The sequence below is a fragment of the Papaver somniferum genome, chromosome 6 (genome assembly GCF_003573695.1).
Source record: "Papaver somniferum cultivar HN1 chromosome 6, ASM357369v1, whole genome shotgun sequence".
NCBI classification, from domain to species: domain Eukaryota; kingdom Viridiplantae; phylum Streptophyta; class Magnoliopsida; order Ranunculales; family Papaveraceae; genus Papaver; species Papaver somniferum.
In genome coordinates, this window is record NC_039363.1 from 771,461 (window position 1) to 789,852 (window position 18,392).

Here is an 18,392-nt window from a genome sequence, read left to right on the forward strand (position 1 = left end):
AAACCCAGTTGGGCTTTGGTTCTTTTCCTTGGTGGCGTCCCAGCAGAGGAAAAACAGGTTCAGAACAGCAGGTTCAACAGCAAATGAAGTGAAGCAGATGCAGATGCAAATGCTATGCTGTGAAATGCAAAAATAGCTAATAAAACTACACGAAAAACACAACACCAATCCCCGGCAGCGGCGCCAAAAACTTGGCAGGCCTCAAAGATATTAAATTTAAATGCAAAATGGTCCCCGGCAGCGGCGCCAAAAACTTGGTGTGACAAGCAAAGACACACAGAAGCTTGCAAGTATACAAGGCCAAGTTATGATATAGAAGGTAAGCAGGGGAAAGTCCACAGGGAGTGGGAGCAAACTAGAGAGTTTCCTAAGCTAGCAATGGAGACAGAGCACAAGACACTAAGGCGGAAAGCAAGGAACCAAGCCTGAGAGCCAAGAGCAGGGGAATTTTGTGCACTGTTTTCAGTGCACAGCAATTTCAATAAGCAATAAAAACAGACAAGTAAAACAACAAAGGAAGTAAACTAAAATTATAAGTGATTGCAAAGGATTTGTGGCTAAGCCAAAGCTTAGGATCCACCTTGTGTCCTAATCAAATAACATGTTTCTAGGTTGAGTTAAGTCCTATGCATACATCTAGAAATGGAAGAATACTAAATTGCTCAATAGTCTTCCCCTAGCATTGGCTGTCTTTTGACAGAACAGCCAATCACAGGCACTATGAGCATTGGTATCTCCCATTTGCTCAAGCAAAACAGGGCAAGGGGGTAACTATCCTAGCTTCTAGTCACTTGACAGTGCACAAGGCTTCAGCTGAGCCTTGGCCTGATGCTGTTTAGCTCATGCTAACCATGGATAAATCAATAACATTCATCATATGTGATAATTTAGACACAATTAGCAACATTTAAGATAACTCACAACATATGCAACTTTCAACTGTTAACTGATAAGCAACCTGAAATTGAAATTCACTAACTAAAAATTGTCTCAATTCTCTACTGGCTAGTCCACAGATATACACAGTGCTCACGAGATAATCACAAACATTCAAGATAAAATTCTAAAAACAACATGCAAAATTAACTGTCAACAGTGATGCAAAAATCAGAAATTGGAATTGCAAAATTAAAATTGTTCTAATTCTCTACTGGCTAGTCCAGAGATATCCAATTTTACAACCCCTAACACCCTTTTATAGTTACAAAAAAAATAAATTCCAAATCCCCCAAATCAGTAAAATTAGGGTTGTTGAACCTCACCTAAATTGATGCAATTTCTTCCAATTGATGTCGACCCATACCTTGTAATCTCTTCCTGCTCCATTCCCACGCGCCAATTGCTTCATCTATCAACCTAATTCACCAAATCCAACCCTAACAGTGATGAGGATGGTGGAGTTGTTTAAATAGATTAATAGGTGATGGGGGTATTGAGGGATATGATGGATTGTGGTTGTTGTGGGGAGTTGTTGATGGAGAAGGAGGTGGCGATGGAACTGGTACGACAGAGTAGGTGGTGGTGGTTCTGCAAACAGGGTATGGTGGTGAAGGAGAGCTCGATGGAAGAAAGAAGAAGGGGTAGTTTGTTTGGGTTATATGTTTCTGGTACTATGGTGTTAAGCGGGCGTATCGAGTTTGATGATCTGCGACGCTGAGCCGTGGGATATGGAGATGAAAGATCAATCTGACGGTGAGATGAAGTGGATCCTGTAGCGACCGCTGGATTATATAATACAACAAAATCAACGACGCCAGATGGAGTTAGGTGTTGTAGTGTTAGGCGGAGATATCAAACTTCGATGCACAGCAAGGGAGCGACCGTCGGATGCTTCTGAGAACTGATCTGACGGCTGAAGACGCAAGCGGGTATGGATTTGGGTTTTAGGCTTTTGGGTATAGAATATGGGTTTGGGAAATGAGTTTGGGCTTGGAAAACCTTGAGCCCACTTCTTCTTTAAGAACAACTTTCTTCTTCTTGAGCCCATTTCCAGCTTTTTGGACGTGCGCTCCATTCTTTGCGGCTTCCTTGCGTAATTCCTCCCGGCTTTTCACTACTTTTCTGCTCTATTCCGCTCCGCAATTCATCCAGACTTTATTTATTACCTAAAAATGCAAAATTAAGTAAGAAAAATATTTATTCTTGAAAACAATGAAAATACAGAATATGGGATAAAATGTAGAATTAATGCACAAAAGATGAGTTAAATGCCAACAAAAAGGGATAAATATATACAATATTTGGCACTCATCAAAAATCATGTTACTCGCTGTTAGTTTATGCATTTATAAGTTTGATCCTTTTTTTATAAGGTATATGAATATGAAAATTTTTATGAATTCCATCAAAATGGTTATAATCAGCATATTTTGTTTTAAATAGGAAATTCAAAGGAGACAAAAATACTTGCAAGAGACATTGTTGAAAACTTAAAACATATTTGAGTATTTAATTTTGAAGATGGATCGACTGTTTTATTTTTAATGGCTATTCATTTGAAGATGTTTTCGAGACATTTCAGAAAATCATCGACTTATTAGAATAGTCTTTGACTTGACTTTGTTAGGGTTAGCTGTCTTTTATTCTTTGTGAGTATAAACTTTTAAGAAGAGGCACGGATGTGTCTAGTGTATGTCGATTTTGTGAGGAAGATGATGAATCGAGTTCGCACTTGTTTTATGGTTGTTGGAGAATCCGGAGAATATGGAATTACTTTGTTGAAGAGTGCCACTTTGGATGGTCATATGACCCTAATGTCATTACATCTATGAAGACTTGGAATTTTAATTGGAGAGATGAAAGACTTAGTCGAATATAGAATAGCATTCCGGTTGCAATATGGTGGTGTATATGGAAAGAGCGAAATTGTTGAGAATATATGTTTTAAAAACATTATTGATTTCCAAAAATTAGTGTCTCATTTAAATGGTTTAAATGTGATAATTATTCTCTCTTAAAGAATAAATTTGTTTTGAGTTAATGTCAAAAAACCGTTTTTTCTTGAATGAGTTAATGATGTTAATTAACATCTTAATAATGTTTTCCAAAAAGAAAATTTAATTTTTCATTAAAATTTGACCGTTATATATTTGTGGTTTTAATGGTGTTAACTCCACCATAATAACATTTTCATATATCACTTAAATGTTTTAAAACTCTTGAGTATAAATTACAATTTTGGTTGGAAAAAAAAAATGAGAAGAAGAAGAGTTTTAAGATCCTTATTCTTATAGAAAGTTTTCATTTATGTTTCTTGAGTTTTACAGAAAAATGAATTTTTATGAGAAAGAAAAATAAGTGTGTGAACATCTCTTATTTTTCTAAATGAGTTTCTAAGCAAGAATGAAGTTTAGAAGTTTCACATCCTCTCACCGTGCAAGAGTGATTGTGTAAGAGATTGACGGATGTTTTATCCTGGGAACGACGTGCCATTGAAGAACTGCTTGCACAATCTTGGGCAGAGCCGCGAAACGTCTTAAAAAAAGCAACCTAGTCCGCGACTCAACCATAACATTGTTTTGTTTGTTTTTTGTGATTGTTTTGGAGGCATAATTCAGCGATTGTTCCAACAATTTTAAGACGTTTTATTCTGCCATGGATATCAAATGAAAAACAATTGCTCAAACACGATAAGTATCATTGTTTAATTTGTTTTATAGAATTATATGAATGGTATAATTTTTCTTTAACGATTTAGCATGATGCTTGGAATTAGGTTACTTGGTACCTAAAGTAAATTTATGACTGATGTTAATGGACTAGGAACTTCATGGTTAAATATTTTCTTCATTAATATTTAGCATAGATAAAAAAATAAAAAAATGTTTTTAAGATGTTGTAGAGTTTTATTTTTATCTCCTAGACGAAAATGAATTGAGTTTAGAAATTTTTACTAGATATACTAGACATCATGAGGATAATGCACGTTAAATTTTAGAATATTAGGATACCAAAACGTATTTTTATGATATTTTATAAAACCGCATAACGTTGCTGAAATTTTTGATTGGCGGAAATTTATCCCTAATTGAATTCGTATGTCCCAATCTTTGTATAACTATTTTGAATTTGTGGGCATGAAACTTGTAGATCGGGATTTTATTTTCAAAATCCATTTTGAAATTTCCCATTTATATTTTTGGTTTGAGAAATGTGGTGATTTTAAAATCGTTGTGTATGTCTATCCAAAATAAGGGATTTGACACTTGAGATTAGATATATAAGATATTACATTAAAAATCATGTTTTGATTCTAGTACTTCATAGTCTAGTTTTTGTAATGTAAAAGAAGATCATTGTTAGAAATCAAACTAATGCACCGTATGTGTTTGATAATATGCTTAGTAGAAAGTTATAAGTATATGTATGATGTTATACAACTATATAACTTTGAATCTTTGTTTGACAATTAAGAGAAACTTGGAGTACTATATTAGTTGATTTTCAAGTAATTATGTTAGTGCACACCTTACTTATTTTTTGGTTTCAAATGCTCACATGTACATGATTGTGACATGTGAAAATTCACTTACTTGAGCAAGTTTTTATTTCCCAATAAAATAAAAATTGCGGGAAATTAATCCATGTGAGGAGCAATTGGGTTGCTGATTTCTTTGTTGGTACGCAAAGAATGGACAATGGTTTATAACCAATTGAGCTTTAAAAGCAATTGAGGTATGTTTGATGAACTATTTGTAGTTATTGTAGTGATCAAATAATGACGTTCTAAATTGAATAAATTAATCAATCTTAGAATAAAATTTAGGGAAACAAGATATTTAAGAATTATTTTATATGACAATAAACATGTGACTCATATAAGTTTGGAACTTATGAGATAGAATTTTATACGAACCCAAAACCGAAATAATTAGAAACCTAGTCAAAACTAATGTGAATATCAACTCTCACCAAGAAATGAACATAATATTGATTATGGATTTATTTGTTATTCTTGCACGACATTGCAAGGATATCAAATGTTATTAACAATGCTTTTCAAGCTAAGTTAATGTGAATTATGGATACGGTGAGAGGTTGGTATATATTGGTGTTTTTACACCATGTTTGTTTTGATAGGTTATGGTTCCAAAAATAAACCAAATCGTTTTAAAGAAAGTGGTGTTGAGATATACTCATATCATTAGGATTTTCGGTATTGGTATGGTCTCAAAGTTTACTTCGGGTAGAACAATTTTATTAAAAATGTTCATACTTCCGAAATGAGAAAGAATCTAGTTTCCTCCTAGATTGAAATTATAAATTTGTTGAATTTGATCATTGCAATACTACAAATGATATGTTATGGATAAAATGTTTGAGAATAATATTGCAATTTTATCATAACATAAATTGAATTTTGAATATTTTAAATATGAGATTTTGTCATGCTTTTTAAGAAATCAATGGGTTAGTAATGAATGTGAGCATGTTATATTTTCTTATAAACTTGGTGAATTTTTTGAGTAACATGTATGTAATCTTACCTAACTCATAAAAGCATGTACATTTTGAAATCTTACGCAACTCGCAATGATATTGGATGAAATAAAATATTTGAGAATTTTATAAAGATGCTTCGACTAACTTGTCTTGATATCAAATATGATCTTTTGAGTAGTCAATTAGGCAATGTTGTTTTCACAAAAATTGTTTGAATTTTTATTCACTATATTGTGCAAAACGTTTTGGGTTAAATCATTTGTTCATTAGTTTTTCACAATCTTTGGAGTCTTTTGATATTGTTTTGAAATTCTTGTTTGAGTCAAAAAATAGTGGGGGTTCCAAATCCTATGTTTTTAACATATTTGATTTGAATAAGAGGAACTAGAAAAATGAAGGTGACTTGTAATTCACTAAGAATGAACCTAGAATAGCATATTTATGATGAGACTAAAATTTAGCCATGGATATTTTGTTGCTAATAATTTGGAAGATAACTTCTCATAAAAGGTAACTTTGTTCATTCAAAAATTTAATCTTTTGAAATAAATTCGTGAACCTACTATCTTTAGACAAGCAAACAAAAAATTGTTGACACTTTCATTCATGTCGCTAAATTAACTTACATGCTTGTTTTGTTGATGTTGTTTCTACGATGTATGATTCGTTATAGTCATAAGTAGAAATATGTACTTTTATTTAAGTTAAAGATGAGAATCTATGTAAACCAAGCATGGAAAACTGAGTAGTTTCTACAATAAAAGAAAGCATATAAGTTAGATATAAGTTATCATTTATATTCTTAAAACAACTTTAAAACAATTTAAAAGACATAAATTCTTTAATTGATTCATTCAGATGATTTCAAAATTGATGAAAGTGAAATGCATAATACTATTTATTTTGTATGCATAGGTGACTTGTTGAATTTTTATTCTAACTTATAGGATGAAAATGAAATTGAGAACATGCTTAGTTTACTATTTTACATGAAAGACTTGAATGAAGATGGTGTATATTGTTAAAATAGTTTTTTTTCTTTGGATCTATTTCATTCAATGAAAATAGAACTTTAAAAGAGATAGAAATATATATATATAGTCTGACTGTAAACTAGTTTTCACTCATTTGGTTTAGTGCTAATGATTTTGAGATTGTGTGTGATTGCACTAGACATGAGTATAGTAGCTCAGTATGTTTCTTTGCTACGTGATTGACTATGTATAAGTATTTTTTGTAGAGGGGGTTTAATATATTACTTTTGTAGTGGGGGTTTTATATTCAGATTTACCAATCCTAGTACGAAAAATTGGTAAAATTTTGAAAAGGTTATGAGGTGTTCAAACACACCTTACACCTAGAAATACACTATCTAAATGGTTACCGCAATCCTTTAAGGATGTTGTGAAGCTGATTAGACATCCTTTCAGTTGAATCCTTTAAGGGATAAAGTGATTCGATCATTTATAGTGGATAAAGGAAAAGACATATTAATCCAATGTGATATTACCGCGGCTATTGCAAGAATTGAGAACATTATGACAACTACAAGAGTTGATGTTATAAGAATGGATTATATAAGGTCTGAAAAGAGCTTTCATTAGTCCTTTGACGAAAGGATTGATAAGAAGATGTGAATAAATCTTAGGGATGAGGTTGATTCCCATTGAGATTGAGTCATCTATGATGGATACCCAACCTAAAAATAGGTTCACAGGGACTAGACGAAGTCATAATTGATATGGAGATGCGAGATCATGCTTTCGAAGAATTCATCCCACGACATGACATCCTGAAGCGAGTAAAAGGTTGAGTTTAATTTTAATTTTAAAATTTTAAACTCTTAATGATGTTTATATCTCTATTTAGAGTAGGGTACTTTTAGGAGTACTCTTGATAAACTCACCTATATGAATGTGAAAGTGTGGCCGCTTTCTATGAAAATATGGGAAGCTCTCTAAATCATTCATTAAACTGGGATACAAGCACATGGCCATAATGTGCTGGCTTTAGACTTTACACTAGTATAGTCGTGTGTGTTAAGTAATCTTTTATCTCCTAGAGTTCAAGACTTATGTTCACTCTATGGTCATATTTAAGAGAGCCTATTAACGCTACGTAAAGGTTCAAGTCGCGAGACACCTTTGCTTATGCACAATTCTATAAGTTCTTGATCAATGTTTTGAAAAATATAAGTGGGAGATTGTTGAGAATATATGTTTTAAAAACATTATTGATTTCCAAAAATTAGTGTCTCATTTAAATGGTTTAAATGTGATAATTATTCTCTCTTAAAGAATAAATTTGTAATGTCAAAAACCGTTTTTTCTTGAATGAGTTAATGATGTTAATTAATATCTTAATAATGTTTTCCAAAAAGAAAATTTAATTTTTCATTAAAATTTGACCGTTATATATTTGTGATTTTAATGGTGTTAACTCCACCATAATAACATTTTCATATATCACTTAAATGTTTTAAAACTCTTGAGTATAAATTACAATTTTGGTTGGAAAAACAAAATGAGAAGAAGAAGAGTTTTAAGATCCTTTTTCTTATAAAAAGTTTTCATTTATTTTTCTTGACTTTTACAGAAAAATGAATTTTTGTGAGAAAGAAAAATAAGTGTGTGAACATCTCTTATTTTTCTAAATGAGTTTCTCAGCAAGAATGAACTGTAGAAGTTTCACATCCTCTCACCGTGCAAGAATGATTGTGTAAGAGATTGATCTTGGATGTTTTATTCTGAGGACGACGCGCTATTGAAGAACTGCTTGCACAATCTTGGGCAGAGCCGCGAAACGTCTTAAAGAAAGCGACCTAGTCCGCGACTCAGCCATAACATTGTTTTGTTTGTTTTTTGTGATTGTTTTGGAGGCATAATTCAGCAATTGTTCCAACAGAAATACAAGAACCTTCGATAACAAAAAGAAAAATTTGGCAAGCCTCATTATAGATATCAAATTACAGACGTTCTTTTGGGCCGAATCGAATACAAAAATGTTAGCACTTATGGAAAATATGGTGATTTCTTTATGAAATTCATTCTACCGGCCTCCGTAATTATTATTTTTTGTGGTCTTTTACTTGGGTAGCCGAATCTCTTTTCGGTTCCTCTTTTTTATTCGGTTGTAATCATTGGGTTAAGATATCCTTAAGCACCTTTTTTCAATAAAATTTCTATTTGACCGATAAAAAATAAATAAATACCGCACTATCAGTAGCTGTAAAAGATTATTGTGATCAATTTAACATTCAATTGGCATATCACATGGTATCAGATACGTTTCAATGTAACTAAACATTTTTCTGATCAACATATAAATTTAACACTCAATCTTTCTTCTTATCCATTAAAAATCATTTTCCTATTCAAATCAATTTAACATCAAATCAATTTAATTTAATATCGAATTCTAGGTTTTGAATTTACTGGATTTAAGATTTTCTTGATTTCAGATCTACTTTTCTTCAATATTTTTACATCAATTTCTCTTCAAGATCGTTAATGGGAACAACCAGAAGTATGTCTCCACACAATAAATTTAATAAAGTTTGACTCAAAATTCATCGGGAACAACTTTTCATTCTTATGAAAAAAAAATGCGGGCATTGGATTAAAATCTTTATTTCTTATGATTGCATTGGTTAGTTACCATACACCATCACAACTACAAAGTGGGATTTCAGTAACTTCTTATTGATAGTTATAATCCTAGGAAGCTAGATAGATAGATAGATAGATAAGCTAAAAGCCGATTCCATGGTCATAAATCAATCAGAACATAGATAGTAGAGACATTCCAAATCTTTCTTTTGCTTCCTTGTCGAAGGGATCATCTCCCAAGTACATATGGACATATGCCCTGCATAGCAGCTCACTCTGTACCTTGCTTACTACCTCATCCTTCACTGCACCGCAAAATCCACATCCAACAAACAAAGGTTAGAAAGGAATATGATATCGGCAGAAAACATGTAAATTTTAAATACGAAAGCCGTTGTTAAGTACCCTTTGTTTCAAGAATGAACCCTGGAAGCCTAGTGATTTCAATTACTGAACCAGCTGATAGCTTGATGTCATCTGATGCTGCACCCATGACCCTAGAAAAGAGAGGGACACCAAAACTTAATTATTTGCCGCTACCAGTTTAAGAAGATTTAGTAAAAAGTGAGCCTCATGTGTATTTACTTGTTTGCGAGCTCCTCGTTCTTTTTACCACCGTTGAGTTTCTTAATGGATCCTCCAAGACCTTCATCGAAATTCTTTTTTACCATGTTCATAGTGAGGCTACCAAAGACTATGACTAGTCTCACCATCATCCCCACATCACTGTCTATTACTAGCTGGTACATCTCCTTTGATGGTTTTGATGGAGCCTTTGTTCCTATCTTCGACCTAAGAAGCTCCTTAAGTTTTTCGTTGTCTGCATACATCCCTGCGTAGCAAACACTAGAAGGTTTAGAAAGAATAAATTCTCTGATGCACTTCGTACTACAATAATCTTCTTTGGAACTTTAGTTGTAATTGAAGTTATGAATTTTTGTATCCACAAGAAATAAGACATGGAAATCTAACTTCGATGCACGTATATATATATATATATGCAGATAGATTGTGTAGCATACCAAAGCCATAGATTTTGATACCAAGGCCAAGAATGGTTTTCTTCCTCATACCAACTGCATTCAACTGTTTCCCATCATCAAGTCTAACAGGGAAGGAAACACCCGTCTTCGGTTCAGTTTGGACAGGCACGTTCTCTTCTTTCTTCATCATTTCTTCCTTGACCACAACATCACCACTGCTCTTAGCTTCGGACGCTTCAGCAGTTGGATTCTGATCTTTGGAAACCTCATTGTCTTCTTCCAGAACAGCATCACTTTTTGGTGCATTTCCTGTCGCAGTATCTTTCACCACTAGCTGGTCACCATTGGTATTATTACTCTTTTCTGGTTCCATCATTGCTGCCTCCTCTGTTGGCAGTATGTTCTCTGGTGTACCCTTAGTTGCCAACCCTTTTTTGGGGTCAATCTCGACCATTCCAGTCTTTGTGGTCACTTCCTCAAGAGTGGGTGCCATTCTGGGATGATGCAAAGAACTAGCTAATGAAAAGTTTGAGTTATGAGGATTTAGTTGCTGCGAACTTGGTGGTGTTAATTAGAGGGTGCATAATAAGGTATTTATATAGCGGAGAAAATAATTGAGGTAAAGATTTATGGGCTCTGTTCATGCAAGGTAGAGTTAGAGTCTTAAATGCTATCTATACATTGGTATTGTTAACTCATTCATTGCGATGTATTATCTCCGCTGGCAGTACTTTGTATAGTTGTTGTTTCCAAAATATATATCATTTTCGATATGTTATCCTGTTATCAAGTATCCCTACTGGTTCTATTCTGTTAAGTTAGTAGACATGGAATTCACACATTTCGAGTATCGTTTCGTCTTGTGAGGTCTGTGAATGACTGAATCAGTGTGTTTATTGTGCTGACACCCTGATCATGTTGCAGCCAGGATTTTGATAATCCTTCGGTTGCATCAAAATACAGGATTTGCTTTGAATGAGCTTTGAATGGCGCATTTTTTTTTTTGTGATGCCTCATCTTCTTAATTAACGTCGTATTTTTTTATTCTTTTAAACCAATTAACGTCGTAACTACAAAAGGCCTATTACTCCCTCCGCTTTTGGGTCTCCTTTCGACCAAAAATGATTATAAAATTCCTGGATGTTAGTTATTTTGATTATATCAAGAACAGCCGGAGTCCTAGTACTCCTAGCATCTTGTGCATGTCAAGGTGGAATTAAAGCAATAGTATTAAATAATTTGGCGCTGCGGAGACACCTAAGTTAATCTTGTGTATCTGAATCTTGAAGAGATGATTGTTTGTTTACTGACTTATTTAGAGAGACAAAAACAGCTTGGAACTTGTATAACTCAGTCGTCAGTACTTCAAAATTCAACAATGAATGTAAGTTTTTATCCTCAATCGCCAGATTGATCTACTCAATTGGTGTTGTTGTATGTGTAATTCTTCAATTGTCTTTGAGAAGTGATTTGAGTCTTCCACTTTGGATAAAAAGTTATTCAAGCCATCCACAATAGGCGAAATGAAACCAAATATAGTTAAAATGCAATACATAAATAGCTTTGGGGGCAATTGGAAAGCAGGGTAACTAATTCAAAAAGAGCCGAATGCAGTCATAGATGGAGTGCAAGAGAGGGAAATAGGTAAATTCGGGTCTTTAGAGAAGTACTCCCATTTCAATTGCATGAAAATCGTGTTTGTTGTGAGATCCTACCGAAAATGATGAAATTGCCAAGTTCTTTTAAGATACCTAAAACAAATTAACTGGTCATTCACAATTTGCTGCTTGTGGAAAATCATGTTACTCACACTATTAGTCTACTTATGAGTTTCGTCCATTAGTATTAAGCTTTATCAAAGAGTTATAACCAAGTACTAACCTACTTTTGTTTTAATTAGGAAATTTGAAGGCGAAAAAGACACTCATGAGACACATTTTTTTTAGATCGGTAAAGAATTTGATGCTGGCGAGTTTCGAACTCAGATCATTGGTATCATCACCCAATGACATTATCACTGTACTACAGTGGCACCTGCAACTCATAAGACACTGGTGAAAACTTAAAATATGTTAGAGAAATGGCGGTTTTATTTTCTCGCGTTGTTCATTCGAAGAGTTGTAAAAAATTTATGATTCATCATTAACTTAAGGTATAATCTTAGCTTATTTTTATCTGTAACCCAGCTTCGTGTATATTTTGTGCTTCGTTGTCTCATTGGAAAAAATTAGAATAATAATTTGAATGGAGCGCTTTCAAAAATTCAGACCAGCCCCAACTTAATTAAGTTTCTGTTACCCTGGTCCATCAGAAAAAAAAAAAAAAAAGAAATTAATCTCCGACCATGAAAAATAAGAATAATATTTCGATCATAGTCAGATCAAACACCTAATGAACTCTGATCATAGCACCTATGCAATTAGTTTTAAATTTTAAGAACCTTGTTTATTGCTCTACAATATTAAACAACAAGCTCAGTGAACCCGTGTAATTGTACGGGCTAGATATAAACTTTAACCTAGTATTTTCCTTTGCACAAGAAAAGGATTTAAAAAATTAGCTTACTGTATTTCCGTTTTGTGCCTTTTGACTTATTATCGTGCTTTAGTATAGTCCAACCGATGGTCGTGAAGATGTTATAGAAAAGAATGATTTCAAAATGTAACACCAACACCAACTCGGTATCTATTACCAGCACAAAAACCAAGAAGATATTAAGGTTGTGTTTGATGTGAATTTTCTGTATTTTCTGTTTTCAAAAACAGAAAAACGGAAAATGGGAAGAAAAAAACGTGTCTAATAGAAGTATTTTCAGAAAATGCTTTTCCATTTGTTTTATGTTTCTAAAAACCCATAAAATAAAAATGATAAATAATGTTTTTTTTTCATTTTTTCTTTTCCCCTCGTCTTATTTTCAAAACGAAGTAAGAACTTGCAAAAAGAGTTGCATGCAAGAATTGTTATTAACATTATCTCGACGAGTCTTTGCATTTGATCTTGTTTAGTTTTTATTTCGAAAACGAAAATTTTATACTAAGAAGAAAAAGCAGGCAGAGCCTGTTACAGGAGTTACAAGAGAAAAAAGCAATCAAAGAGAGTTACATATGAATAACATTCTCCAGTTATGAAGCACACTATTACAGTTCACAAATTTGAAGACATCTTCCTCATGAGTCCAAAGCATAAGAGTCTGCTTGACTAGAGTAATAACTTCCTCCACATTTTTCCTCCTAGCACCAAATACCACTCCATTTCGCTCGTTCCAGATATTCCAAACTATTGCATAGTGTGTTATCTCCCAAATTCTTTTACACTTCCCTGTAAGAACATTGTTATCCCAAGCCTCAAATAGATGCAAAACAGAATCAAGAACAGGCCAAAAGATATGAAAGGCTTTAATGAAGTAGTCCCAAATCTGAAAAGAAAAACTACAATGCAACATCAATTGGTTTGTAGTTTCCCTGACTGAGTTGCAGAAAACACAAGCTTCACTGTCAATTTGGATTCTTTTGTGAGTTAACATATCCCTTGTTGGGAGGGAATTCTGAAAGATAGCCCAAAGGATGAAGCTCACTTTATTTGGGATTTTGGATATCCATAAGAATTTCACTAAACTGCAATCTTCAGCATGCTCTTCTAACGCTTCATAACAAAATTTGGTACTAAAACTATCCATAAGCTTGAAATCATCATCTTCATCTACAAGGACAGGAACTGTACCCAAATCTCTACATAAAATATCCCATTCCATCTGTTCATTGGCATTAAGATTCTTTTAAATTCTCCCTCCCATCTTCCATCATTAATCATTTCAGCTATGGTAGCTTGTTTTCTTCTGCAAGCTTTGTACACCCAAATAGCTTTGATCTGGTTTAGTTGATTTTCCTTGGTTTTCAAAATGGATTTTAAAATTTCTACCAAATAGCTTCCGGACCTTAGTAGCCAGGAACGGGAACGAGGTCGGGAGCGGGAGCGAGGACGGGAGCGGGGATCGTCAAATATTCAAAAAATGAGATACGAGAAGCGAGTTGGGAGTGTGAATTAGACTATTAAGTTTCTAAATTTTTAATCCAAAAATAAAACTTGGAAATTGTGAGTCTTTAAACTGTGATTAATGTAATAGAACAAGGAGACCAAGGATATGAATGGGAGTTGAAAAGAGTGTTGTTGATCATGACGGTTTAAGCAGTGTAGACATACACTTAAGTAACTAGACACCTATTTTTTGGGGAGTAGTGATACACTCACCACACTATTCTCCCACTATGCATCCCGCGAGGGGATCGTGCGGTCACGGGAACATCTCTATATTGGGATTAGAAAGGGTTTCAAGTGGGGCCCATCTTGTATCTCAAGCGGGATTTTTTTGCGGGACAAAATTACGGTAAGTTAATCATTTCCGATATTTTGGGGAGGTTGCTGCGGAGGTTGCTTCTTGGAATTTCCTGGGCAGTGGTAAAAAGTAACTGTATAGGAAGCTGATGTGGAAAGCGGGTCCATCACAATAACTACACATAAACATATAATATACGTTACAGAGACCTGAAGATATGAAATACTAGATAGAGATATGAGAATATACACGGTTAGAAGATTCAGTAGATAAAGATACAAAGATTTGAGAATATATACACTTGGACTTGGTAGATAAAGATATATGAGAATATACACACTTTAGTATATAGAGATATGAAGAATTGAAGATAAGAGAATATACTAAACTAGTGAAACGTTTCTCTAAGCTTAGAAGCGCGTTTCTCTCAGGTGAGGAGCGCGCTCCCATCACGATTCTTATTAAGGAGCGCAAAATCGCGGATCTCAGTGAGATCCGTGACCACTTCTCACGTTCCTGGCTACTAAGTTCCGGACCTAATAAATTGACATTATACTTGTGACATTGATTTTTGATTTTAGAACTTCAGATGAGTATTTATTGCTCAAAAATGCGTCCATTTCCCAGTGATGATAAAGCCATCACACTCTTCGGAAGAGGTGTAAATTAGGTTGTGCCAGCACAAGCACAACCACCACAGTATGCTAAAATTTGAGCTCATTCCCAATCTAGCTTAGCACATGGTGCTCATATCTTATAAATGGTTTGGATTGTATCAGTTTAGAGACTTAATTACACATCGGAAAGTTGTAATCGATAGAAGATAATTGTAAACTCTAAACAAAATGGGGCTCTCGCCTTATTACATTTTTTTCTATAGTACAACTTAACCTTCCTACTCAAAGAAAGAAGATGACCAAACTAAATGAGAATTCCAATATATTAAAAGCTCTTCTCTTTGATGATTCAGCCGCAAACGAAATTCCACCTTCAATCTTTAATCATTTCAGCAAGATTTTTCCTATGTAACCTTTGTTATTCTTGAGGTGTTAAGTGAAACATTTTTAGAAAACTGGCTTAATACTGGCAACGTATGGAATATGTCAAAAAAATTATCCTGCCATATATGAGTTCCAAACAGCTCTCTATAAGTCATATTTAAGGCTTGTGCCATTGATTTCCAATTTTAACACCTAACTTGAAGTATCATCACTGGAAGATTTTACTGTTCCATTCCCCCCCTGTCAGGAGGGCATCACACTCCTGGGCCATGTGCAATATGACTCGGAGGCACAGTATGATGGTTCTTCCGAAATGGTGCTTGTAAAAGGGTAACGAGGAAGACACAAATGCAATAATGAGTTACTTCTCTACATTAAACAAATGGTTACCCTTTGGAGCTGTGAGCTGGATACGTTCCGTTTCATTGACAGTTCTCAAATTCTGCAAAATTGGGAATTTGTCCTGCATATGTAACTTTGTCATTTTGACAATTTTCTTGTAATTGGCTTGGCCTTTTCTTCTTAATATAAACCTTTTCTCTTCGGAAAAAAAAAAGGTAACGAGGCCGACCGCACAAGGCCTTATGACCATCGTACATACGTACGTACTGTACCTTAAGAAAGTAGCAACCAATTTTTGACGCCATGGCAATCTTTTCTTTCGAATAAGAAGAAGAAAAAAATCCGACCCATAGCCAACTCAAACCAGAGTCTCAGATGGACCTATTACTCGAGTTAAGCTTGCAGTTAATAATTGAAATGCATGACCCAAGTTCACAAAATATTGATTCTTCCTTTTTTCTTCTACGTTAGCCCAACTAAAATGATGATATTCGAAATACTAATTCTTCCTTTTTTTGATCCATCCATGGTCCAAATGAAGCCACATCTAGTGACTTAGTCAGAATTAAAACGTTTCTACAAACAATGAATTGGTGTTTGGTACTCAGGTTTAGACCAACACTAGTGTAACTCATGGTTCCATGGACTGAGTACTAAACACCAATTATCCCATTTGAAAAAACAGAAAAAGAGGCAAATGTCCCGATTTACTCAACGTGGTTCCATCCATGACCTGATGACCACATCCAACTGTTGTAACTCATGGTTGCATAGTGTTATTGGTTCCTTTCTACCCCGGCGAGAATACATCCTCATACATTAAGTTCAAGTTTGGGTCTCTTCAAGTAGTCCATCTTAATTGTATGAAACGTGAGATTCTTTTGCAAATGATATTTATGACGGTCTTGAGGTGCTGAAATCATATGAATTGATCACACAATATTTCAGATAAAAAATCGTGTCCCTCTCTCTTATCCATTTATAAGTGTTGTCCATTTTTTCTAATGCTTTGATTTTAAGGTAGACCATAAAGGCTTACGAATACCAGTATACCACATTTCATGAACTTTATCAATAAGGTTAATCACCCTATTCTGGTTTTGGAAAATGAAACCTGGAGGCCAGAAAAACGCTTCTGAGATACCGGAGAAAACTTAAAACATGTTCGAGTAATAGGTGGAAGCTAAAGTTGTTTCATTTGAGTAACTTATTCCTTGGAAAATGTTTTGAAGACTTAGTTTTCTATAAGTTGTTAGAGACTTAGCACAGTGAATTTAACTTTGATTGTGTAATTTTAGCCTATTTTCAGTTCGAGTATGGTGTTAAAATGCTCTTCCATAGAAATTGTGGAATTCCTTTTTTGTTTCAAGGAATAATGCTGTAATAGACTTTTATTTATTTTTATATCCACATATAAGTTTACAAGGTTTTTATTGGTATTCCTTTGAGTCCGCCTCTATTCTCTATAGAGCATAGGAGGAAAAGAAAAAAGAATCTTGGTTCATAGATCTGACTTTTTAACGAAGATAAAAGAAAAGGAAAAGTTAAATATACAATTATAGAAAGGAGTGTTTTCGAAAGTTCACACCAGCACTATCAATTACCGGCAGAAAAAAGAAGAGATTAGTCTCCTAGCACGAAATCTGCAATTTGTAAAAAAATTGTGACGATAGTTTGGCCTAATGAACTGATAGCATATATACTTATTCCGCAGCATCACACTCCCAGGCACATGTGCAATTCGACGGCTAGGCACCTGACTAGTATCTAGGAATAGGATCGCATCTGTAATGGTGCATATGAGAGAGTAAATGTAGAAAGCCCCCTATAAGCATGTGTTAAGGATCGACCAAGAGAGAGGAGAGCATAAACGCGCGGAAGCAATAGACTACATTGATAATAATTCGGTGTGTCAACTTTCATGGCTCAACAGCCTATTTATATTGTTCACAAACTTGACGACCACTCAAGGCACTTTCCTACCTAAGATCAAACTCTAAACATAGACACTTTCCTAATATAACTCAAACTCCTTAAAATGTATATCTCCTAAATATAGACTCCTATATTATTTCCTAATACCCTCCCTCAAGATGGAGCATGTAGATCACGAATGCCCATCTTGGACCAAAGAAATTTAACTTCGGTTTTCTTTTTTTTTTTTTCAACGCTTTTGCGAAAGAAAAAAAATCTTCAGATTGTAGTTTAAGGACGTTTCGGTCCTCTTTGTAGTTTAAGGACGTTTCGGTCCCCTTCATAGTTTAAGGACATTACGCTTTCGGTCCCATTTTCGTAGTTTAAGGACATCTTTTGGTCCTCTTCGTAGTTTAAGGACGTTTCGGTCCCCTTCATAGTTTAAGGACATTACGCTTTCGGTCCCAATAGTAGTTTTAGAACATACAGGTTCCATCTTTGTAGTTTAAGGACATTGCGGTGCCATCTTCATAGTTTTAGAACATTTCGGTTCCATCTTCGTAGTTTAAGGACGTTTCGGTCCCCTCTTCGTAGTTTAAGGACATTGCGGTCCCATCTTCGGAAGAATACTTCTTGTACTCTTGTTTTCTTGGTTTCTTCGATAGAATACTTTTTGTACTCTCTCGACAACTCATAGGATTTCAACCTATTGTTGTTGTTCTTTTCTCATCACCTCTTGGTGACTTCAGTTTTTTTTTTTTTTTTTTTT

The 18,392-nt window shown here is 34.3% G+C and overlaps 1 protein-coding gene across 1 annotated transcript; it reads right to left on the reverse strand.

Moving 5' to 3' along the window:
* Positions 1 to 9,221: 9,221 nt before the first annotated feature.
* Positions 9,222 to 10,526, reverse strand: LOC113286530 (fatty-acid-binding protein 1-like). The gene is made up of 4 exons (XM_026535121.1): positions 10,073 to 10,526; positions 9,636 to 9,882; positions 9,456 to 9,547; positions 9,222 to 9,355 (listed from the first exon to the last, which is right to left on the reverse strand). The coding sequence occupies exons 1-4, from the start codon at positions 10,524 to 10,526 to the stop codon at positions 9,222 to 9,224; spliced, it is 927 nt and encodes a 308-aa protein (XP_026390906.1).
* Between the last annotated feature and the right edge of the window lie 7,866 nt (positions 10,527 to 18,392).

Coding starts and splice junctions, on each gene's coding strand:
- LOC113286530 (XM_026535121.1), bottom strand. CDS start 10,526: ATGGCACCCACTCTTGAGGAAGTGACCACAAAGACTGGAATGGTCGAG. Junction 9,883..10,072: donor TATCAAAATCTATGGCTTTG/GTATGCTACACA, acceptor TTTGCTACGCAG/GGATGTATGCAGACAACGAA. Junction 9,356..9,455: donor GTTCATTCTTGAAACAAAGG/GTACTTAACAAC, acceptor TTTGCGGTGCAG/TGAAGGATGAGGTAGTAAGC.